General features: G+C 43.4%; 2 protein-coding genes across 2 annotated transcripts in view; both read left to right on the top strand.

The window, feature by feature from the left end:
• HEXA (hexosaminidase subunit alpha) overlaps positions 1-3,999 on the top strand; it is a 38,287-nt gene extending 34,288 nt beyond the window's left edge. The window contains exons 9-14 of the mRNA XM_082618072.1: positions 378-464; positions 730-802; positions 1,454-1,637; positions 1,805-1,895; positions 2,585-2,689; positions 3,775-3,999. Of these exons, the coding sequence (XP_082474198.1) occupies positions 378-464; positions 730-802; positions 1,454-1,637; positions 1,805-1,895; positions 2,585-2,689; positions 3,775-3,838 (604 nt within the window). The 3' untranslated portion in view covers positions 3,839-3,999. The remainder of the gene's footprint in view (positions 1-377; positions 465-729; positions 803-1,453; positions 1,638-1,804; positions 1,896-2,584; positions 2,690-3,774) is intronic.
• Positions 4,000-24,542: 20,543 nt separating this feature from the next.
• The window catches only part of CELF6 (CUGBP Elav-like family member 6), a 30,687-nt gene continuing 30,104 nt past the window's right edge, over positions 24,543-25,125 (top strand). The window contains exon 1 of the mRNA XM_082618077.1: positions 24,543-24,888. Within this exon, the coding sequence (XP_082474203.1) occupies positions 24,627-24,888 (262 nt within the window). The 5' untranslated portion in view covers positions 24,543-24,626. The remainder of the gene's footprint in view (positions 24,889-25,125) is intronic.

Below are 25,125 nucleotides of genomic sequence, written 5' to 3'. Positions count from 1 at the left end.
AGAATAAATATTAAGGGAAAAGCAGACTATGCCCAGGGTATGGGAGGTAAGAGACAGAAGCCAGAATCCAGTGTGCTGGAGCCCCAAGCCAAGACCTCAGAGCCACGTGTCATAGCCCAGAGAGACTGATATGTGTTCTCTTTGAGGGTGAACTTGAAGCTCTTCAGATCCAGACAGCCTTTCTCAGCCTATGTCAGTGGCCCCCTTCATTTAGCTTTGTTTAGCCACACCTCCCAAATTTGTGGCCTCTTGAGATCCTCAGTCGATTGGTTTTTCAGGTGAAAAAAAGGAGTTGTGGGAGGCCAGGTGATACATCCCCAAGCTCTGGGCTTTGAGGATGTCAAAAGAATTAATTTTCATTTTCTTTTGGGATTTAGGAAGTCCAACCCAGATATCCAGGCCTTTATGAAGAAGAAAGGCTTTGGTGAGGACTTCAAGCAGCTGGAGTCCTTCTACATCCAGACGTGAGGAAGGAGGGAGGGTGGGCAGGGTCCCTGGTCCCTGGGGGTCAACTCCTGTGGAGTCCTCACTTTCCATAGCAGGACCAGGACCTGCTGGACCACTCTCTGGGCCCCTGAAGGGGTCCTTTGTCATGTCCTTTCATTGGAGTGGTTGATTCCCAACTGGTCAGTCAGGAATGGGCCCCTAACCAGGCTCAGCCCCCAGGGCACTGGCGCCTGTAGCGCAGAGCCTGTCTGAACTAAGCAGACGTTCTCTTTACTCTCTAAGGCTGCTGGACATCGTCTCTGCCTACGGCAAGGGCTATGTGGTGTGGCAGGAGGTGTTTGATAATAAAGTAAAGGTGAGCCAGGGGCAGAGAGAAGGGGCCACCCTCGGTGCCTCCCCGTGGTCTCCCATCCCTTCCCTGCTCCTGTGCAGGTACAGAGGTTTGAGCCCTGGGTGTGGGTGTCAGAGCCTCCATCTGTCTTCCCTCACTATGAACGGATCAAGTTATTTCTGCTGCTAGGTTACTTGGGATTCCTGAGACTGGCATGATGGGTTGAGTTTTCCTGCCTGTGTCATAGACTAGGATCTTCCAGGGCTACCTTCTCCTTCATTGTTGAGCAGTAAGATCCCAGCTTCCCGCCACGTCAGGGGCTCTGCAGGAACCTCGTCCCATCCTCAGAAGCATCTGGAGATGCTTGGACATGGTAGCTCCTGATCTGATGAGTCTCCTGGGCCCCACTGCTTGTCTCCCTTAGCTCACAGCCGGTGTTACTATCTCAGTGTAGACAGGGAAGCTGCAGAAGGACTGGGGGAGAGGCAGAAGGGAGCTCCCCTAGGGCCTATGGGGCCCTCGGCCTCTGCACTGGGCTAGAAGCTCAGTGCTTAGGAGTCACAGAGAAATGCTTTGCTGCTGGGGAGCAGAGGGAACACACACCCCCTGGCCTGGGTTGCTTGCATAACACTGTGGCCCGGGAATCTCCTACTGCCCTTTGACCTTTCCTGACAGGTTCAGCCAGACACAGTCATCCAGGTCTGGCGAGAAGAGATGCCTGTAAGGTACATGAAGGAGATGGAACTGGTCACCAGTGCTGGCTTCCGGGCCCTGCTTTCTGCCCCCTGGTACCTGAACCACATAACTTATGGCCCTGACTGGAAGAATATCTACATGGTGGAGCCACTGGCGTTTGAAGGTAAACAGGGAGCTCTCCTTGCTGCCGAAGGCGGCTGAGTGGGGTACAGGGCGGAAGCCAGGAGATTCTGGGCTGGACATTGCAGGTCAACAGACGAAATGACCTATCTGAGGAGAGGGCCACGCTGGGAAGGCGGTAGAGGCCTGTGGTTGCTTGTTTTCCCTCAGGTAGCCCTGAGCAGAAGGCTCTGGTGATCGGCGGAGAGGCCTGTATGTGGGGAGAGTATGTGGACAGCACAAACCTGGTCCCCAGGCTCTGGTAAGGGCTTCCGGGGGATGTGGAGGGTTGGGCCTGTGGGCGTGGGTTCTCCCTCACAGGCTCAATCCCGTCCAGCCTCCCCCAGCCGAGCACCCTCCTTTCAGGCCTGGGAGAGAAGGGGCATCGCAGTGTTGCCCCTGTTTGTATGTAAGTCACCTCCCACCTGACTTGCATATTTACTCCTCCAGCCCATTAGGTGTGTCGGATGGAGACTGTTGTCCCCATTTCACAGATAGAGATAAGGAGTCCTGGAGAACACGTTGAAAGAATGTTCCCTTCGGGATGGCTTACTCAGGATCCAGCCCTGAAGTGCATGTGATAAGGCTCCTCTATGCTGTATCCTCAGGCTGCAGCCCCTCACCAAGTCTGGTTGGGTGCGTAGAGTTTACATTTTGAGAACAGCTGCTGCGGCCGCTGTCAGTAACTGTTCACGACGCCTTTAAGATGTAATCTGGTTCCCATGTGTTTGGGAGAGGAGGAGATGGGATCCCGATCCCCATTTTACTGAAGATGGAGCTGGGCCCTTGAAGTCCCTGTGAGCCCTCCAGCCGGCTGTCACTCTGATTAAGGTGTCGATCACGTCCCTTGTCCCCAAGCTAGTCCAGGGTGCCTAAACAAGAGGCTGTGGGTGTCCAGCACCCTTGCCAGGAATCCAGGGCCCAACCTGGTGCGTGTCCCCTTTCCTGCAGGCCTAGAGCAGGGGCTGTTGCCGAGAGGCTGTGGAGCAACAAGATGGTGACCAACCTGGACTTTGCCTATAAACGTTTGGCACACTTCCGCTGTGAGCTGCTGAGGTACGCAGGCCATGGGCAGGTTGGGGGCTGAGGACCCCTACTGACAGGAAAAGAATACTGATAACAGCTGACACTTGCAGGGGCCTACTGTGTGTGGCAAGCCCTGCGCTCAGCCCTCTGCCAGCATTGCTTCATTGACTCTTTACCATAACCCTATAAGGGGGATGTAGTTTTATCCCCATTTCAGAGGTAGGCAGCTGACGCACAGAGCACTTAAGTAACTTGCCCAAAGTTGCTCAGAACCAGGATATGAACCAGGCTGACTTCAGAGTCTGCGCTCGTAGCCATGGCCATGCTTTTATGGGTTCTCATGACACCTGTGCCCCTGTTAGGATGGACCTGCGTAAGATGGTCATTTCCCTGATTCATTCACTTACTAGGTCTTGAGGCCCTAGGGGAAACAGCCTAGTAGAGAGGGGAGTCCCAGGCTGAGAGCCAAGCATGGTGGGGTCTAAGCCTCAACTGTCTGTAATTTACTGGGCGACTTTAAGCTAGTTCCTTACCATCTCTGAGCACATAACTTATTTGGGTAATAAAGGAGGCATGCCTAGAGGTACCCTAAGGAGATTGGTCAGGTCCTGGAACTTGTGAGGCTGAGACCTAAGGATGGGATTTCATGTCCACACCCTGTGCATGGGCTGGACAGTGCCTCGGTTCCCCCACCACCACCACATTTACAGAGTTTTAGAGCCGTTAATGGGGGCTCAGTGGGCCAGGAGCACTGGGCACCCCTTAGGCATCCACCTTTTTTCTAAAGGTACTGAGTTATTTGGGGCTGGGGCACAGAAACAGGCAAGTCAGAAATACGGAGGTGTTCCTCAAGGTTCCGGGGTGTCCCTGTATCAAAATCACCTGGGGCACCTGTTCAGATCGCAGATTCTTGCCAACACACAGCCCCACCCCAAGCAAGAATCTCTGGAAGTGAGACCCCCCCAAGGAATTTGGGTGTCTAGTGGCAGTTTGAAACCCACTGAACTGGGGGAAGGGGAGACCATTGGTTGTGGTGGAGAAGGTGTTGCTGGGGCCCAAGACCGTGCTCCTTCCGAGGGGCTCATCTCGCTCTGTTTCTTTACGTCTTCTCGCAGGCGGGGTGTCCAGGCCCAGCCCCTCAGCGTAGGCTACTGTGACGTGGAGTTTGAACAAACCTGAGCAAGTACCCCAGGCACCGAGGAGGGTGCTGGCCCTAGGAGAGCGGTAGCGGACAGGCTCCCACTGTACCCCACCCAGGGGAGGGGCCTGTGCGCCTGGAGGCACGGGGGCTGGTGTTGGTGCTGGTGTCCAATAAAGAGTGATGTGGCGTTTTCCTACAAGGAATGTGGATTACCTGTGTGGAAAAAAATGTGAGTGGCCCTAGGGTAAGGGAGCTGCCAGAACTGGCCTTCTGCCCCTGAGGGTGATAGGGCTCAGCGGGGCCCAGCCAGGTTGGGCTCAGTATCTGCCCCTGGAGGGATCTTATAAGTTGAGGGCTGGGAATGAAACCTGTAGCCTTTGTGCTGTCCTGCTCCGCCTGAGTTATGATGCCTCTCCAAGCCCACACATAGTCCAGACACATACCCCATCCTTAGACTCATCACTTAGACCTCCAAGGCTTCTGTATACAGAAGACACCATAGGGGATCAAACAAGTTCTGGGAAGCAGCAGGGGCTCCAGCCCCAACCTGGTCACAGAATAGCTCCTCCCCCATGCATACTCACAAACTTCCCTCCCCTAGAGCTTTTCTTCTGCTTTGGGTTTCTTGTTACTTCAATTGCATGCAACCATTATTAAATATTGAACACATACTATGGTCTTGGCACTGTGGTAGAACTTAGTCCCCAGAGGCCCTGTTCAACTCCCCCAAATGGCAGCAACTTCCACCCCTCCTCCCACCCATTTTCAGTCCAATAGCATCTTCTCAGAGAATTGATGGCACAGCTGAGACCATGACAGGGAAGCCCCTGGGGGACCAAGAGGTGGGCATGTGGCTCTGGAAGAGTGTCTTTGCACAAGTTGACCAGTTTTCCCTAGGAGGAACTGGCTCATCGTGAACCCAGACTGCCCCCTAGTGGTTTCATTTTCACAAGTGACAGTGCAGCCCAGAGGCTGGGCGGTAGTGGACAGCAGCAGTTTTAGATGAGGATTTCTTTGACCATTTTTTTTCTTTTACCTGGCCCTGGGCTGGAAGGACAAAGGAGAGGTCCCAGGCATTTCTTTCAGAAAGTTTCCAATCTAGTGGATACAGAAACTTGGGGAAAGCAGGCCTGAGAAGGGATCTCAGTAAAATTTGGTCCTTAAATAGCATCCTTCAGCCCTTCATCATGCTCCTTTGGGGACTTGGTTGGACGTACACCAGCCTGGCCTTCTTGCACTGTTACCATAGGGGCAGGTTGGGCACCTTCTACCTGCAGAATCCTCTAGGGAAAGGGTATTCACACAGCCCAGATAAGCCGAGCCCAGGGCTCTGGCCTGGAGAGACACGAGTTAAGGCTCTACCATCTGTACCCACCAAAGCAGCACCCTTACTCTCTATTACCCGGAGAAGCCTTTGGGGTAGTCCCAGGCAAGGACCCTGCAGAAATGCTGCTATACTTCAAGTGCCCCTGCTTCCTTCCTGATCATAACTGGAATATTGCTTTTGTTTGGGATAACGTTAAATAAAAAAGATCAGACACTAAATTGTAAGTCTCAAGTCAATGAAGGAAGAGACCATGAAAACACCTGTATTAAAGCAGTAAAGGTCTATGATTTCTTACTCGTCTCGTAAACATTTTCTTTAATGTTGTTATTTTTACAATTAAAAAAATCAGTGTGGGGCTTCCCTTGTGGCGCAGTGGTTGAGAGTCCACCTGCCGATGCAGGGGACACGGGTTCGTGCTCCGGTCCGGGAAGATCCCACATGCCACGGAGCGGCTGGGCCCGTGAGCCATGGCCGCTGAGCCTGCGCGTCTGGAGCCTGTGCTCCGCAACGGGAGAGGCCACAGCAGTGAGAGGCCCGCATAACGCAAAAAAAAAAAAAATCAGTGTGGCCTGATCAAGTGGTGGGATGTGCTGATCCCCAGCCTCCACCACTGAATCTCTGGGCCCACTGATCATGACAGCATTTACCTGAAGGTCATCATCAGACCTTGAACTGCTGACAGGTCAGAGACAGTGCCCGTAGCAACCGCCCAGTCGGTTCCGATGCACAGAATCACTGCTTCCCCACCTCATCTCCTTTAACCTGTCCCACCCTGTGCTGGGCCAGACTCCTCTGGCCTGCTTGTGTTCTCTGTTCACCACCAGGGGGCGGGGAAGTGCCTGGACTGATTTCCTGGCTCTAGTTATCTTTGGGCACAAAGGGTCTGCCCCTGCTCTCCTCTGAATCTCTTAAGGATGCAAAGCAGCCTTAATGGGAATATAAGTAAAGGAGTGAATGGAGGCTGGGAGGACATTCACCTCCTTGGTAGGAGTTGAGGCAGTGAGCCAGGTACCCCTCCCTTCTTGGAAACCTGATGTTTTGAGGTGCACCTCCGTGGATTAGCATAGGGATAGGATAGCAGAGGACTTGGGAGCACAGGTGCTCCATAGCACTAGTGATGGGGGACACAGCAAGGGGTGAGGAAAGCCAAATGATACTTGGCTCTCCAAGGGAAAGGTGAGAAAAGGATTCTATGATATAGATTGAATTTAACTGATATCAATGTAGATGTACACGCCTAGTGGCAACATTGCTAGCACTCTAAAGTTGAGATTTTTATAGTTTTTGTCAATATCACTTGTAAGATTAATCAGTACAGGCTGTGACAATTGTGTATCATGTGCTTTTTTTCACTAAGAAAGAAAATAAGTAGGAATTGTCTTTGTCTTAAAATCATTCTGTATGTTTTCCTTTATAAATAAACACTGAAAGTTTGAAAATCAGTGTCCCTTTATACTGTTAATAAATATATAAATAATATAAATACATATTAACTACCTTCAGTGAAGCATTTACTTGTTGATTTTTTTTCGATACTCTTCACTCTAACTATATATAAATCTTCACATTTGTTTTTTAAAATCCTTTTTGAAGTAGCCCTGTGTGTGTGTGTGTGTGTGTGTGTGTGTATTTTACTGCATTTTTCAGTGAGGTTTTTAAAAATGGAAATGTCCATGAACCTTGCTTATCTTCACAGTAATAACCATATTCTAACCACATCCATGTTAGGTCTTCCCTGCCACAGTAAGAACTTTTATTTAATGATTTCAAATGTTTCAAACAATACTGTAGAGAATAAAATAATACACACAGTATAACCACCACTTAGCTTTATCACATCTTAGTAGTTGTATTTGCTTCAGATTTGTTTTCTTTTTAAGAGATGAAACATTATATATGTCCCCCTTCCCAGTTCCATTCTCTTGCTTCTCAAAATAACCACTTTCTAGCTTTTATTTCAAATCTTACTTCCTCTGGAATATCTGATACTTAGCTATGATTTTTCTTCATTGTTAATAAATTCTTTATGGCTCACTTCATAGCAAATGAGGAAGGGATGTTTTGGGAAGCCACTCAGAAAAGGGGTGTGTGTGTGTGTGTGTGTGTGTATAGACAGACAGCTGGCAGGCAGACATGGGAAGAGGGACATCTGTGCTGTGCTGATGTGCTGCTGGACTTAAGAGAGGATGTTGGGGGCACCTGGATAATTATTTATTATAAAAGATATTTATTTAAGAAGAAAATATTCGGAGAAAACTATGCAAACGTTTGTCTATACTCACATAAGTCAGAAATTTGAGTGAAGATATTTGGGGAAATCCATCCAGGGGAACAAAAATGCTTTGTCATTTTTTTTTAATGTATTATTTATTTATTTATTTTGGCTGTGCCTGGTCTTCGTTGCAGCACACGGGATCTTTTCGTTGTGGCATGCCGACTCTTAGTCGTGGCATGCATGCGGGATCTAGTTCTCAGACCAGGGATCGAACCCGGGCCCCCTGCATTGAGAGTGCAGAGTCTTACCCACTGGACCACCAGGGAAGTCCCTGCTTTGTCATTTTTATGTGCTTGCTGTGTCAGGCGCTGTTATAAGCACTCGATTGGATGTTAGTTTATTTAATCCTCATCCCAACCAGTGAGGTAGGTATCAATATTATCCTCACCTGACAGATAAGGAAACAGACATAGACAGTTTAAATGATTTGTTCATGGTTAGATAGCTAGGCTGAGTCAGGATTTGTGCTCAGGGACTATGGATCCAAGCTCGCCTAGTTAATTCTAGCCTGTCCTGCACCCCGCCATCAGCCACAGCCCCAAACTGAACCAGACATCTTCCTGCTCTTGAGCTCCACGTTCAGACAGACACACAGATAAAGCTGGGTACTCAACTATGTCTGGGCTCAATTTCCTCCCACTTTTCAAACTCTTCCTTACAAATGGTTCCTTTCAGCACACACACATGCACAATCTCCCTTTTTTTTTTAAATTTTAATTTTTTTTGGCTGCGTTGGGTCTTCGTTGCTGCACGCAGACTTTCTCTAGTTGTGGTGAGAGGGGGCTACTCTTGGTTGCGGTGTGCGGGCTTCTCATTGTAGTGGCTTCTCTTGTTGTGGAGCACAGGCTCTAGGCACGTGGGCGTCAGTAGTTGTGGCACACAGGCTCAGTAGTTGTGGCTTGCAGGCTCTAGAGCGCAGGCTCAGTAGTGGCACATGGGCTTAGTTGCTCCACAGCATGTGGGATCTTCCCGGACCAGGGCTTGAACCCGTGTCCCCCTGCATTGGCAGGCAGGTTCTTAACCACTGTGTCACCAGGGAAGCCCCATCTCCCTTGTCTTTAAACAAAAACTCTCCGGCCTGCTTTTTCTCAGTCAGGTTGCCGGAACCAACTGCAAGTTTGGCTCCATTTCTCCACTTCTCATTCAGTCCTCATGAAGGCTGCTCTCACTGAGGCCAACAATAACCTACATGTTGCCGAGTCAAGGGACATTTCTCAATAATAATGAAAACATTACTTGACCTTTCCTTGTATTTTGAGATTTTGATCACTCCTTTGATATTCATTCTTCCCAGACTTCTTTGACACCATCCTTCCCTGAGTTTTCTCCTACATCTTTCATGATTGTTTCTCAGCCTGCATCACTGACTCTTCCAGCAAACTCCCATCCCACAACCAATCATGTTTTTAAGGGTCTGTCCTCTTTCCTCTTCTATACTTTCTTCTCAGTGATCTCGTTTACATACAACCAAATCTTTAACTATATGTATATATCTATATCTATATCCTCTGAGCCCCAAATTCATCCACTTCATATCACCCGAAGCTCATGTGCCAGACAGAATTCATCACCTTTCTTCATAGCTCCCTACTCTACTCCTATACCACTCTTCTGCCACTCATTTGAGCCAAAATCTGGGAATCATCCTTAATTGCTCCCTATCTGTCACAATTGCCTTCTAATCTGTCACCAAGTCACGCCCACTCTGTATCAATAAATCTTAGAGCCATTTACTCCCCTCCATCTGCACTGCCACCATCTTTTTATAAGCACATAACATCTACCCTGAACTTGGAAGAGGATCCTGATGCACCTGCCTCAAGTCTTTTTTTTTTTTTTTTGCGGTACGCGGGTCTCTCACTGTTGTGGCCTCTCCCATTGCGGAGCACAGGCTCCAGATGCGCAGGCTCAGCAGCCATGGCTCACGGGCCTAGCCGCTCCGCGGCATGTGGGATCTTCCCAGACCGGGGCACGAACCTGCATCCCCTGCATCGGCAGGCGGACTCTCAACCGCTGCGCCACCAGGGAAGCCCCTCAAGTCATCTTTTTAAGCTGCAAGTCAGGTTATGTCAATTTCTTGCTTTTAATTTTTCCAAATTGCCCCCTTGTCTAATTCACTTAGCAGGGTATGTTAGTCTCCGACTTCAAGATGATGTGTTTCTTGAGCTCTCCATCATCATTTCCTGACTCTATCTGCATTAGTCAAGACTTCTTTAGTCGCAGGGAAACAACTCAAATTGGCTTAAGCAAAAATATATGAACAAATAAAAAATAACATTGCCTCATGTAACAAGAGTCAACAATTATATGATCCTAGGAATAAATCTAATGAAAGACATATAAGAACTTTATAGGGTAAATTATTAAAATTTTCAAAAACACACAGATGTCTTCGGAAAGAAGACCCAAATATAGATATGTAACATGTTCAAAAATGAGATGACCCAATATTGTAAAGATTTTTAAATTATCTGTAGATTCACTGGGATTCCAGTTAAAACCGAAATTTATTTTTATTCTTAATCTAATGAATAACAGTTTGTTCAAAATAATAACAGCAATGTTATTGATTATGATACCTTATGGATAAGTGAAATAAATGACAGCAATGTTGTGAAGTATGGGAGGGGGAAATTGGGAATACTCTATTATAAGGCTCTTGTACTACTCATGAAGCAGTACAGTGTTATTTGAAAGTGGACTTGGATAAGTTGTAAATGTATTTTACAAACCTTAGGGCAACCACTAAAGTGAAAAAAGAAGTATAACTGATATGATAAGAAAGGAAAGAAGATGGAATCATTAAAAATCCTCAGTTGGGGCTTCCCTGGTGGCGCAGTGGTTGAGAGTCTGCCTGCCGATGCAGGGGATACAGGTTCGTGCCCCGGTCTGGGAGGATCCCACATACCGCGGAGCGGCTGGGCCCGTGAGCCATGGCCGCTGAGCCTGCGCGTCCGGAGCCTGTGCTCCACAACGGGAGGGGCCACAACAGTGGGAGGCCCGCGTACCATAAAAAAAAAAAAAAGCTCAATTGAACCATAAAAGGCAAAAAAAGACTAGAAGACAAAAATGGAAACAACAAACAAGGGCAACAAATGGAAAAGAGTAACAGATATGTTAGATAATCAGCTTTATCAATAATCACTTTAAACATGAATGGTCTCAATAAAACAATTGAAAGACAGAGATTGTCAGAGTGGATAAAAAAGCAAGACCCAACTACATGTCTACAAGAAACCCACTTTAAACATAAAGACACAGAGGGATTACAAGTAAAGGGATGGAGAAAGATGTTTCATGTTACACTAATCAAAAGAAAGCTGGCATAGCTATATTTCCGATAGAGCCAACTTCAAGGAAAATTGTCAAGGGAAAAAAAGGGACATTACACATACTACCCAAAGCAATCTACAGATTTAATGTGATCCCCATCAAGTTATGCATGACTAGAACAAATAATCCTAAAATTGATATGGCCCATAAAAGATCCAGAATTGCCAAAGCAATCCTGAGGAAAAAGGACAAAGCTGGAGGCATAACCCTCCCAAACTTCAGACAATACTACAAAGACAATACCAATCAAAACAACGTGGTATTGGCACAAAAACAGACATATAGATCAATGGAACTGAATAGAGAGCCCAGAGATAAACCCACACACCTATGGTCAATTAATCTTTGACAGAATAGGCAAGAATATACAATGCAGAAAAGACAGTCTCTTCAGCAAGTGGTGTTGGGAAAGCTGGAAAGCCACATGTAAATAAATGAAGTTAGAACACTCCCTCACACCATACACAAAAATAAACTCAAAATGGCTTAAAGATGTAAATAAAAGGCGTGACACCATAAAACTAGAAGAGAAAATAGGCAAAACTTTCTCACATAAATTGTAGCAATGTTTCCTTAGGTCAGTCTCCTAAAGCAATAGAAATAAAAGCAAAAATAAACAAATGGGACCTAATCAAACTCAGAAGCTTTTGCACAGCAAAGAAAACCATAAACAAACTGAAAAGACAACCTATGAAATGGGAGAAAATATTTGCAAATTATGTGACCAGCAAAGGCTTATTTCCAAAATATATTTTATAAACAGCTCATACAACTCAATAACAAAAAAGACAAACAACCTGGGCTTCCCTGGTGGCGCAGTGGTTAAGAATCTGCCTGCCAATGCAAGAGTCGTGGGTTCAAGCCCTGACCTGGGAAGATCCCACTTGCTATGGAGCAACTAAACTTGTGCACCACAACTACTGAGCCTGTACTCTAGAGCCCGCAAGCCACAACTACTGAGCCCACGTGCCACAACTACTGAAGCCTGCGCGCCTAGAGCCCATGCTCCGCAACAAGAGAAGCCACGACAATGAGAAGCCCGTGCACTGCAACAAAGAGTAGCCCCCGCTCTCCACAGCTAGAGAAAGCCTGCACACAGCAACGAAGACCCAACACAGCCAAAAATAAATAAAATTTAAAAAGACAACCCAATCAAAAAATGGGCAAAAGACCTAAATAGACATTTCTCTAAAGAAGACATACAGATGGCCAATAGGCACATGAAAAGCTGCTCAACATCACTAATTATTAGAGAAATGCAAATCAAAACTAAAATCAGGTATCACCTCACACCAGTCAGAATGGCCATCATTAAAATGTCTACAAATAACAAATGCTGGAGAGGGTGTAGAGAAAAGGGAACCTTCCTACACTGTTGGTGGGAATGTAAATTGGTACAGTCACTACAGAAAACAGTACGGAAGTCCCTTAAAAAACTAAAAATAGAGTTGCCATAGGGGGAACAAATCAAGGATTTCCATTTTCACCTCTTATATTCAAGATTTTACTGGAGGAGAATCACATGTCCTAGTTTTCTGAGTTTTATGAATTTAACTTTGGTACTGCTTACTGAGGTTGTGTACTTTAGACATTTGCATAAATTAATAATACAGCATATGTGGGAATTCCCTGGCGGTCCAATTGTTAGCACTTCGTGCTCTCACTGCCAAGCAGCCGGGTTCAATCAATCCCTGGTTGGGAAACTAAAATCCCACAAGCTGCGCAGCATGGCAAAACAACAAGAACAAGCAAGAACAACAACAAAAACAAACAGCATATGCTAAAACAAATTAAAGTGCCTAAGGAAGAGCTTTTATATTATACATGATCATTATGAGTGTTGCCACTATGTAGGGGAAAGAACTCTGATCAGAAATCTGGATTCCATCAATGTCTTATTTTTTATATATATATATAAAGAGAAAACTGGACTAGATGTAGCTACACTTTGTTGGGCCCTGTAACTGTGATTATTTCCTTGATTATTTAAAAAATATAAGTAAAAAGAAATATCAAAACACTTAAAAAATATATTGTACTGGAAATTCTAGTCAGTGCAATCAGGCAGGAAAAAAGTACAGATTAAACAGGAGGCAGTAAAACTGTCTTAATTTGCAGATGACATGATTCTTTATGGAGAAAATCCAACTGAATTATACTTTTATATACAAGCAGGAAACTACTATAAATTGCAATTTTTAAAAAGATATAATTTGGGAATTCCCTGGCAGTCCAGTGGTTAGCACTCCACATTCTCACTGCCAAGGGCCCAGGCTCAATCCTTGGTCAGGGAACTAAGAACCCACAAGCTGCATTGTGTGGCAAAAAAAAAAAAAAAAACATACAATTTATAATAATATCAAAATTTTGAACTTTGACAAAAGATGTGAAAGACAAAAAATATTTTGAGAGAAAGTAAAAGTCTAAATAAATGTAAACATATACTTTGTTCAAGGGGTAGATATCTCAGTTTTGTTAAGATGTCAGTTCTCTTCCAAATTGGTCTACAGATTCAATACAATCCCAGGAAAAATCTCAGCAGGCTATTTTTGTTTAAGAAATTGACAAATTGATTCTAAAATTTATATAAAATGCAGAGGTCCTAGGATAGCCAAAACAACACTGAAAAAGAACAAAACTTAGAGGTCCAGCACTAACTGATTTCAAGAATTATGGTAAAGCTATAGTAATCAAGGCAGTGTGATATTGGCATAAAAATAAAGAAATCGGATAGCCGCATCCACCAGAGGGCAGACAGCAGAAACAAGAAGAGCTACAATTCTGCAGCCTGTGGAAGCAAAACAACATTCACAGAAAGACAGACAAAATGAAAAGTCAGAGGACTTTGTACCAGATGAAGGAACAAGATAAAGCCCCAGAAAAACAACTAAATGAAGTGGAGATAGGCAACCTTCCAGAAAAAGAATTCACAATAATGATAGAGAAGATGATCCAGGACCTCGGAAAAAGAATGGAGGCAAAGATCAAGAAGATGCAAGAAATGTTTAATAAAGACCTAGAAGAATTAAAGAACAAACACCTAGAAGAATTAAAAAATAAACAGAGATGAACAATACAATAACTGAAATGAAAAATATACTGGAAGGAATCAATAGCAGAATAAGTGAGGCAGAAGAACAGATAAGTGACCTGGAAGACAGAATGGTGGAATTCACTGCAGCAGAACAGAATAAAGAAAAAAAAATGAAAAGAAATGAAGACAGCCTAAGAGACCTCTGGAACAACATTAAACGCAACAACATTTGCATTATAGGGGTCCCAGAAGGAGAAGAGAGAGAGAAAGGACCCAAGAAAATATTTGAAGAGATTATAGTCAAAAACTTCCCTAACATGGGAAAGGAAATAGCCACCCAAGTCCAGGAAGCGCAGAGTCCCAGGCAGGAGAAACACGTTGAGACACATAGTAATCAAAGTGACAAAAATTAAAGGCAAAGAAAAATTATTGAAAGCAACAAGGGAAAAATGACAACATACAGAGGAACTCCCATAAGGTTAACAGCTGATTTCTCAGCAGAAACTCTACAAGCCAGAAGGGAGTGGCACAATATATTTAAAGTGATGAAAGGGAAGAAGCTACAACCAAGATTACTCTACCCAGCAAGGACCCCATTCACATTCGATGGAGAAATCAAAAGCCTTACAAACAAGCAAAAGCTAAGAGAATTCAGCACCACAAAACCAGCTCTACAACAAATGCTAAAGGACCTTCTCTAAGTGGGAAACACAGGAGAAGAAAAGGACCTACAAAAACAAACCCATAACAATTAAGAAAATGGTAATAGGAACATACATATTGATAATTACCTTAAATGTGAATGGATTAAATGCTCCAACCAAAAGACACAGGCTGGCTGAATGGATACAAAAACAAGACCCACATATATGCTGTCTACAGAGACCCACTTCAGACCTAGGGACACATACAGACTGAAAGTGAGGGGATGGAAAAAGATATTCCATGCAAATGGAAATCAAAAGAAAGATGGAGTAGCAATACTCATATCATATAACATAGACTTTAAAATAAAGAATGTTACAAGAGAAAAGGAAAGACACTATGTAATGATCAAGGGATCAATCCGAGAAGAAGATCTAACAATCATAAATATATATGCACCCAACACAGGAGCACCTCAATACATAAGGCAACTGCTAACAGCTATAAAAGAGGAAATCGACAGTAACACAATAATAGTGGGGGACTTTAACACCTCACACCAATGGACAGATCATCCAGACAGAAAATTAATAAGGAAACAAGCTTTAAATGACACACTAGACCAGATAGATTTAATTGATATTTATAGGACATTCCATCCACACACAGTAGATTACACTTTCTTCTCAAGTGCACACAGAACATTCTCTGGGATAGATGACATCTTGGGTAACAAATCAATCCTCAGTAAATTTAAGAAAACTGAAATCATATCAAGCATCTTTTCTGACCACAATGCTATGAGATTAGAAATCGGTTACAGGGAAAAACATGTAAAAAACACAAACACATGGAGGCTAAGCAATACATTACTAAATAACCAAGAGATTATTAAAGAAACCAAAGAGGAAATTGAAAATACCTAGAGACAAATGACAATGAAAACACGACGACCTAAAACCTATGGGATGCAGCAAAAGCAGTTCTAACAGGGAAGTTTACGGCAATACAAGCCTACCTCAAGAAACAAGAAAAATCTCAAATAAACAATGTAAGCTTACACCTAAAAGAACTAGAGAAAGAAGAACAAACAAACCCAAATTTAGTAGAAGGAAAGAAATAATAAATATCAGAGCAGAAATAAATGAAATAGAAGCACAGAAAACAATAGCAAAGATCAATGAAACTAAAAGCTGGTTCTTTGAGAAGATAAATGAAATTGATAAACCTTTAGCCAGACTCATCAAGAAAAAGAGGGAGAAGACTCAAATCAATAGAGTTAGAAATGAAAAAGGAGAAGTTACAATGGACACCGCAGAAATACAAAGCATCGTAAGAGACTACTACAAGCAACTCTATGCCAATAAAATGGACAACCTGAAAGAAATGGACAAATTCTTAGAAAGGGATAACCTTCCAAGACTGAACCAGGAAGAAAGAAAATACGAACAGACCAATGACAAGTAATGAAATTGAAACTGTGATTAAAAGTCTTCCAACAAACAAAAGTCCAGGACCAGATGGCTTCACAGGTGAATTCTATCAAACATTTAGAGAACAGCTAACACCCATCCTTCTCAAACTCTTCCAAAAAATTGCAGAGGAAGGAACACTCCCAAATTCATTCTTTGAGGCCACCATCACCCTGATACCAAAACCAGACAAAGATACCACACAAAAAAGAAAATTACAGACCAATATCACTGATGAATATAGATGTAGAAATCCTCAACAAAATACTAGCAAACAGAATCCAACAACACATTAAAAGGAGCATACACCATGATCAAGTAGGATTTATCCCAGGGATGCAAGGATTCTTCAATATGCGCAAATCAATCAATGTGATACACTATATTAACAAATTGGAGAATAAAAACCATATGGTCATCTCAATAGATGCAGAAAAAGCTTTTGACAAAATTGAACACCAATTTATGATAAAAACTCGCCAGAAAGTAGGTATAGAGGGAACCTACCTCAACATAATAAACACCATATATGACAAACCCACAGCAAACATCATTGTCAATGGTAAAAAATTGAAAGCATTTCCTCAAAGATCAGGAACAAGACAAGGATGTCCACTCTCGCCACTATTATTCAACATAGTTTTGGAAGTCCTAGCCATGGCAATCAGAGAAGAAAAAGAAATAAAGGGAATACAAATTGGAAAAGAAGAAGTAAAACTGTCACTGTTTGCAGATGACATGATACTATACATAGAGAATCCTAAAGATGCCACCAGAAAACTACTAGAGCTAATCAATGAATTTGGTAAAGTTGCAGGATACAAAATTAATGCACAGAAACCTCTTGCATTACTATACACTAACAATGAAAGATCAGAAAGAGAAATTAAGGAAGTAATCCCATTCACCATTGCAACAAAAAGAATAAAATACCTAGGAATAAACCTACCTAAGGAGGTAAAAGACCTGTACTCAGAAAACTATAAGACACTGATGAAAGAAATCAATGATGACACAAACAGATGGAGAGATATACCGTGTTCTTGGATTGGAAGAATCAACATTGTGAAAATGACTATATTACCCAATGCAATCTACAGATTCAATGCAATCCCTATCAAATTACCAGTGGCAATTTTTATAGAACTAGAACAAAAAATCTTAAAGTTTATATGGAGACACAAAAGACCCTGAATAGCCAAAACAGTCCTGAGGGAAAAGAAACGGAGTTGGAGGAATCAGACTCCCTGACTTCAGACTATACTACAAAGCTACAGTAATCAAGACAATATGGTACTGGCACAAAAACAGAAATATAGATCAATGGAACAGGATAGAAAGCCCAGAGATAAACCCATGCACCTATGGTCGACTGATGTATGACAAAGGAGGCAAGGATAAACAATGGAGAAAAGACAGTCTCTTCAATAAGTGGTGCTGGGAAAACTGGACAGCTACATGTAAAAGAATGAAATTAGAACACTCCCTAACGCCATACACAAAAATAAACTAAAAATGGATTAGAGACCTAAATGTAAGACCAGACACTATAAAACCTTAGAGGAAAACATAGGAAGAACACTCTTTGACATAAATCACAGAAAAATCTTTTTTGATCCACCTCGTAGAGTAATGGAAATAAAAACAAAAATAAACAAATGGGACCTAAGGAAACTTAAAAGCTTTTGCAAAGCAAAGCAAACTACAAACAAGATGAAAAGACAGCCCTTAGAATGGGAGAAAATATTTGCAAACGAATCATTGGACAAAGGATTAATCCCCAAAATGTATAAACAGCTCATGCAGCTCAATATTAAAAAAACAAACAACCCAATCCAAAAACGGGCAGAAGACCTAAACAGACATTTCTCCAAAGAAGACATATGGATGGCCAAGAAGCACATGAAAAGCTGCTCAACATCACTAATTATTAGAGAAATGGAAATCAAAACTACAATGTGGTATTACCTCACACCAGTTAGAATGGGCATCATCAGAAAATCTACAAACAACAAATGCTGGAGAGGGTGTGGAGAAAAGGGAACCCTCTTGCACTGTTGGTGGGAATGTGAATTGGTACAGCCACTATGGAGAACAGTATGGAGGTTCCTTAAAAAACTACAAATAGAACTACCATATGACCCAGCAATCCCACTACTAGGCATATACCCTGAGAAAACCATAATTCCAAAAGAGACATGTACCAAAATGTTCATTGCAGCTCTGTTCACAATAGCCCGGAGCTGGAAACAACCTAAGTGTCCATCATCGGATGAATGGATAAAGAAGATGTGGCACATATATACAATGGAATATTACTCAGCCATAAAAAGAAACGAAACTGAGCTATTTGTAATGAGGTGGATAGACCTAGAGTCTGTCATACAGAGTGAAGTAAGTCAGAAAGAGAAAGACAAATACCGTATGCTAACACATATATACGGAATTTAAAAAAAAAAAAAAAAAAAAAAAGGTCATGAAGAACCTAGGGGTAAAACGGGAATAAAGACACAGACCTACTTGAGAATGGACTTGAGGATATGGGGAGGGGGAAGGGTAAGCTGTGACAAAGCGAAAGAGAGGCATGGACATATATACACTACCAAACGTAAGGTAGATAGATAGTGGGAAGCAGCCGCAGAGCACAGGGAGATCAGCTCGGTGCTTTGTGACCACCTGGAGGGGTGGGATGGGGAGGGTGGGAGGGAGGGAGATGCATGAGGGAAGGGATGTGGGAACAGATGTATATGTATGACTGATTCACTTTGTTATAAAGCAGAAACTAAAAAAAAAAAAAAAAAAAAGACACATGCACTCCAATGTTCATTGCAGCACTATTTACAATAACCAGGTCATGGAAGTGACCTAAATGCCCATCGACAGACGAATGGATAAAGAAGATGTGGTACGTATATACAATGGAATATTACTCAGCCATAAAAAGGAACAAAATTGGGTCATTTGTAGACACGTGGATGGATGTAGAGACTGTCATACAGAGTGAAGTAAGTCAGAAAAAGAAAAACAAATATTGTATATTAACACGTATATGTGGAACTTAGAAAAATGGTACAGATGAACCGGTTTGCGGGGCAGAAATAGAGACACAGATGTAGAGAACAAACATATGGACACCAATGGGGGAAAATGGTGGGGGGATGGGTGGTGGTTGTGGTGGGATGAATTGGGAGATTGGGATTGACATATATACACTAATATGTATAAAATAGATAACTAATATGAACCTGCTGTATAAAAAAATAAAATTAGAAAGAAAGAGAGAAGAAAGAAATGGGTCAATGGAATGAAATAGAGTCTGGAAGTAATCACGTAACATAAACATACAATTAATTTTTGACAAAGGCAGTTCAGTAAAGAAAGGGTAGCCTTTCTCAACAAATGCTGCTGGAACAAATGGATATCCATATGTAAAAAATTTTTTCTTAGTTAACTTGATCCATACCTCACACCATACAAAAAATTATTTAACTAAAATGATTCTTAAAACTAAATGTAAAACCTGATGCTATAAAAACTTCTAGAAGAAAACATAAGGGAAAACTCCTTGTGTCCTTGGTTTAGGCAACAGTTTTTTAGTTATGCTACCAAACCCATTAAATAACAAATTGCTAACTTGGTCATCATAAAAATTAAAACTAAAAACTGCTATTGAAAAGTCACTGCTAAGAAAATGAAAATACAAGCCACAGACTGGGAGAAAAGTCTTTGCAGAGTATAACTGACAAAGAACTTGGAACTACAATATCTAAAGAATTTCCAGGACTTCCCTGGTTGTGCAGTGGTTAAGAATCCGCCTGCCAATGCAGGGGACATGGGTTCAAGCCCTGGTCCGGGAACATCCCACATGCTGCAGAACAACTAATCCCATGAGCCACAACTACTAAGCCTGTGCTCTAGAGCCCACAAGCCACAACTACTGAGCCTGTGTGCCACAACTACTGAAGCCTGCACACCTAGAGCCCGTGCTCCGCAACAGAAGCCACCACAATGAGAAGCCCACGCACCACAACGAAGAGTAGCACCTGCTCTCCACAACTAGAGAAAGCCTGAGCACAACAATGAAGACCCACCAGAGACAAAATTTTTTTTAAAATTATATAAAATAAAAAAACAGAAGAAAACCATTAAGAAAATAAAAGAAGCTATTAAAAATCAGTATAAGTAAGAATTAGAAAAATTCAGAAATGTGATAATTGGAAAAAATTAAGATTTTAAAAAGTAAGCTTACAAAACTCAGGAAAAAGAATAAACAAAGTTATTTCTGAAATGAAAAGTAAACTAGAATGGGGGCTTCCCTGGTGGCGCAGTGGTTAGGAATCTACCTGTCAATGTGGGGGACATGGGTTCAATCCCTGGTCCAGGAAGATCCCACATACTGTGGAACAACTGAGCCCGTGTGCCACAACTACTGAGCCTGCGTTCTAGAGCCCACAAGCCACAACTACTGAGCCCACACCATGACTACTGAAGCCCGCGTTCCTAGAGCCCATGCTCTGCAACAAGAGAAGCCACTGCAGTGAGAAGCCTGTGCTCTGCAACAAAGAGTAGCCCCCACTCTCTGCAACTAGAGAAAGCCTGCACGCAGCAACAAAGACCCAATTCATCCAAAAAAATAAATAAATGAATAAAAATCTAAAAAAAAAAATTTAACAGAGCCTCAGGGACCTATGGGATTCTAAGAAAAGATCTAACATTCTTGTCATCATAGTCCTGGAGAAAAAGGTAAAAAAGATGAAAAAGTACTTGAATGGCTGAACACTACCCAAATTTAGCAAACCCCAAACAGGATAAAGGCAAAGAAATCCACTTCAAGACACCACATAATCAAACTTCTGAAACTAAAGACAAAGAGTAGAATTGCAAAAGCAGTGAGAAAGAAATGACACCTTACCTATCAGAGAAAAACAACTTGAATGATAATAGATTTCTCATCAGAAACTGTGGAAGCCATAAAGAAATGGCACATTTTTTTATGTGCTGAAAGAAAATAACTGTCAAGCCAGAATCCTGGGACTTCCCTGGTGGTCCAGTGGCTAAGGTGCCACTCTCCCAATGCAGGGGGCCTGGTTTTGATCCCTGGTCAGGGAACTAGATCCCACATGCCGCAACTAAAAGTTCACATGCTGCAACTAAAAGAGCCCACATGATGCAATTAAAAGAGCCCGCGAGACTTCCCTGGTGGTGCAGTGGTTAAGAATCTGTCTGCCAATGCAGGAGACACCGGTTCGAGCCCTGGTCCAGGAAGATCCCACATGCCATGGAGCAACTAAGCCCATGCACCACAACTACTGAGCCTGTGCTCTAGAGCCCACAAGCCACAACTACTGAGCCCGTGTGCCGCAACTACTGAAGCCCGCACGCCTAGAGCCCGTGGTCTGCAACAAGAGAAGCCACCACAGTGAGAAGCCCGCGCACCACAACGAAGAGTGGCTCCTGCTCTCCACGACTAGAGAAAGCCCGTGTTCAACAGCAAAAACCCAATGCAGCCCAAAATAAATAAATAAATAAAAATTTTAAAAAAGAGTTCGCATACCACAACTAAAAGAGCCCGCATGCTGCAACTAAAGATCCTGCATGCTGCAACAAAGGTTCCGTGTGTCACAACTAAGACCCAGTGCAGCCAAATAAGTAAACATATTTTTTTAAAAAGCCGGAATCCTATATTCAGCAAAAATAACCTTCAGGAATGAAGGGGAAATCAAGATACCAATATTTTCAGATGAAGGAAAACTTAGGGAATTTGTCACCAGAACAACTACATTAAAAGGATGGCTAAAGAAGTTATTAAAATGTAAAGGAAATGATAAAAGAAGAAATTTTAGACTATCTGGAAGGAGGAAAAAACAATGGAAAGATGAAAATATGGGGGGACTTCCTTGGTGGTCCAGTGGTTAAGATTCCACACTCCCAGGGGGAGTGGATTCCACATGCAGGGGGCATGGGTTCAGTCCCTGATCAGGGAACTAAGATCCTGCATGCTGCACAGCGCAGCCAAAAAAAATTTTTTTAATAAAATAAGATTTTAAAAAAAGATGAAAATATGGGTAAATATAATAGGCTTTATGGCTCTTCTTGAGTTTTCCAAGTTGTTTTTGAATAATATTGATGTGGTTCTCAAAGTATGTAGAAGACATAGTTAAGACAATTATATTATAAATGAGGGAAGATAAAGGGACTTAAGGTAGGTACACTTTCTATACTTCACTTGAACTGGTAAAATGTCAACACCAGTAAACTTTGATGTGTATGTATAATGTACCTAGAATAAGGAACAAGTAATCCTTAGGAAGATAGTAAAAAAAAAAAACAAAAACCAGAGATATGAAGGACAGAGGGAACAAAAAGAAGACAGAAGATTAAGTGGCAGATTTAAGCCCTAACATTATTGATAATTACATTAAATGTAAATGGTCTAAATACAACAATTAAAAGACAAAGATTGATGGCCTGAATTTAAAAAGTGACCCAACTATATCTTGTCACTTCAAATATAACAGTATAGGTAGGTTGAAAATAAAAGGATGGAAAAAGATATACTATGCAAACATTAACCAAAAGAAATCAGGAGTGGCTATATTAATATCAGATAAAGTAGATCTTAGAGCAAGAAATTTGTCAAGAACAGAGAATGATATTACATAATGATAAAAGAGTCAATCCTAAATGTATATGCACCAATCAACAGAGTTGCAAAATATGTGAAGCAAAACTAATAGAACTGAAAGGGGAAATAGATAAATTAATAATTACAGTTGTAGACTTCAATACCCATCTCTCAACAGGTGATAAAACAAGTAGCCACAAAGTCAGCAAAGATACAGAACTCCACAACACCATCAACCAACAGGGTCTAATCAGCATTTACAGAACAATCCACCCAGCAACAGCAGAAAATACATTCTTTTCAATCACAAAAAAACTCACATTTACCAAGATAGATCATATTCTGAGGATCACAAAACCTCAACAAATGTTAAAAAAATTGAAATCATACAGAGTATGTTCTCTGACCACAATGGACTCAAACTAGAAATCAGTAACAGAAAGATAACAGGAAAATCTCCAAACACTTGGAAACTAAACAATACACTTATAAATAAAAAGAGGACGTTTCAAAGAAATTTTTAAAAATACATCAGGCTCAGCGAAAATGAAATGTTCTGGCAACCCATTCCATAATCAGGTAATTATAAGGAGTAACTTCTATTAAAAGTCAAAAAAGAATTTTAAAAAATCACAGTTTATTTCTGAATTTGAATATTGTTGTAAGAACATTTTATTGATTCCAGCTGCTACTGCTGCTCTTGAGCAGTTTCTTAGAATAGTCAATGGAATTGACAGGTTAGCAATTTTACTGAAAGAAGGTAAGAAAAAATTAATGAAATAAACATATAATTTATTATATTACTTCTCCGAACATCACTGACCCATCAAGAGAATACTCAGACATGAGCAAGAGTAATAAAATTCTATCAGGTCTGATATTTTGCCAACTTTCAGTCATATAAAAACAGCTTTACACATATTTTTCATTTTTATTATGAAAGTGTATTTGTGGAAATAAGAAGTGAACATATTTTATTTAACAAATTGTAACTTGATTTATATCTTTTAAATATTTAGATACACATTATGTCTGTTTTTCATTACTTCTCTTGCCCTGGGCCCAGCAGATGTTAGGGGTGGGCCTGATCCTAACCTCCTTGACCCTCAGACTCTCAGCTTCTTCTTCTGGAAAAGGAGGATAACACTCCCGAGCTCACGAATTCGGATGAACTAGGCACCTGAGCAAATATGGTTAATATAAGTTCCCTCACTCTCCTGATGAGGAATTCGTGTTCTAGGAGTGTTTTGGAGATTTTGTTTTGTTTTTCTTTCTTTAAAATTTTATTTTTATTTTTTGGGGTGTGCACGGGAGACGAATGTGTTTATGCACGGGAGTCTCGTGGGTAAGGAAGTGGTTGAAAACACCGAAGGGAGAGTTGTGTGATAGGGCGGGGTGGGATCGGCTCCGAGGAACTGGCTTTGGTAGTGGGAATGGAGAAGAGGAATCCCCATCCGCCCCCGCAGGAAACGCTCCAATGATTTTGGAGGTGTGTGTGCTTGTGTGTGCCGGTGTGTGAGGAGGGGGTTATCTCTGACTCCCGCAGACATCACCACGCATGACGAAGCTACTTCCCCTCACGCGGTCCAAGGCGCACACGCGCGATCCACGGCCACGCCTGCACACACTCGACACACACACAGGGTAACCGAAGGTCCGGTTGCCATGGCGAGCAGGAGCGCGAGAGCCCTGCCGCCCCGCCCGCCCCCGGCCGAGCCCGGTCAACTCCATCTCTGATTGGCCGCTGCTTCCTCATTATGCAAATCATTTGCGTAGACCCGGCGGCCAGCTGCCTTACGTCATCAAACACGGGGGCTGGGGCTCGGGGCTCAGCTCCGGGAGAGCTCGGGCGGGAGCCCAGTGAGCGAGGCGCGGGGACCTGAAGCCAGACCCCAGCATCCCGCCGCTTCGGCCCGGGCCTGCCCCGCCCCCTGCCCCGCCCTTTTCCAGCCCGCCCCACCCTTTCTACGCCCCTCCATCCGGACCCCGCCCCCGGTGCAGCCCCCCGCCCTCGCTGCCCGTGTCCCGCCCCCTCCCCCCCTGGCCCTCGCCACCGGTCCAGGGAGGGGACGGCGGGACAGGCGGGACCGGCGGGAGGGCGGACCGGGCGGGAATATGGCCGCAGCGCCCGGAGGGTCTGCGCCGCCCGCCGGCCCCGGCCCGCGCCTGGGTTTCAGCACCGCGGACAGCGGCGTCGGCATGAGCGGGCTAAACCCGGGTCCTGCCGTGCCCATGAAGGACCACGACGCCATCAAGCTCTTCGTGGGGCAGATCCCGAGGGGCTTGGACGAGCAGGACCTCAAGCCGCTGTTCGAGGAGTTCGGCCGCATCTACGAGCTGACGGTGCTGAAGGACCGGCTCACCGGCCTCCACAAAGGTGCGCGGGGGTCAGCCCAGCCCAGCCTAGCCCAGCCTGCCCAGCCCTGCCCAGCCCCATTCCGATTAGAGTGCGGCCCAGCCCAAATCCCAGCCTCAACCCCAGCCCCAACCCTAGCCCTACCTAGAGCCAGTCCAACACCAGTCTAATACCAGCCCACTTCAGCCCAGTCTTCTTCCCAGATCACAGAACCCCAAACCCAGAATTTTCTCTCTGACATCCTCCCTCTGATCATCA

The sequence above is a fragment of the Mesoplodon mirus genome (assembly GCF_964341445.2).
Source record: "Mesoplodon mirus genome assembly, chromosome: 4".
Classification (NCBI taxonomy): Eukaryota; Metazoa; Chordata; class Mammalia; order Artiodactyla; family Ziphiidae; genus Mesoplodon; species Mesoplodon mirus.
The sequence above is the reverse complement of the archived record's forward strand: the minus strand, read 5'-3'. Positions and strand labels throughout refer to the sequence as shown.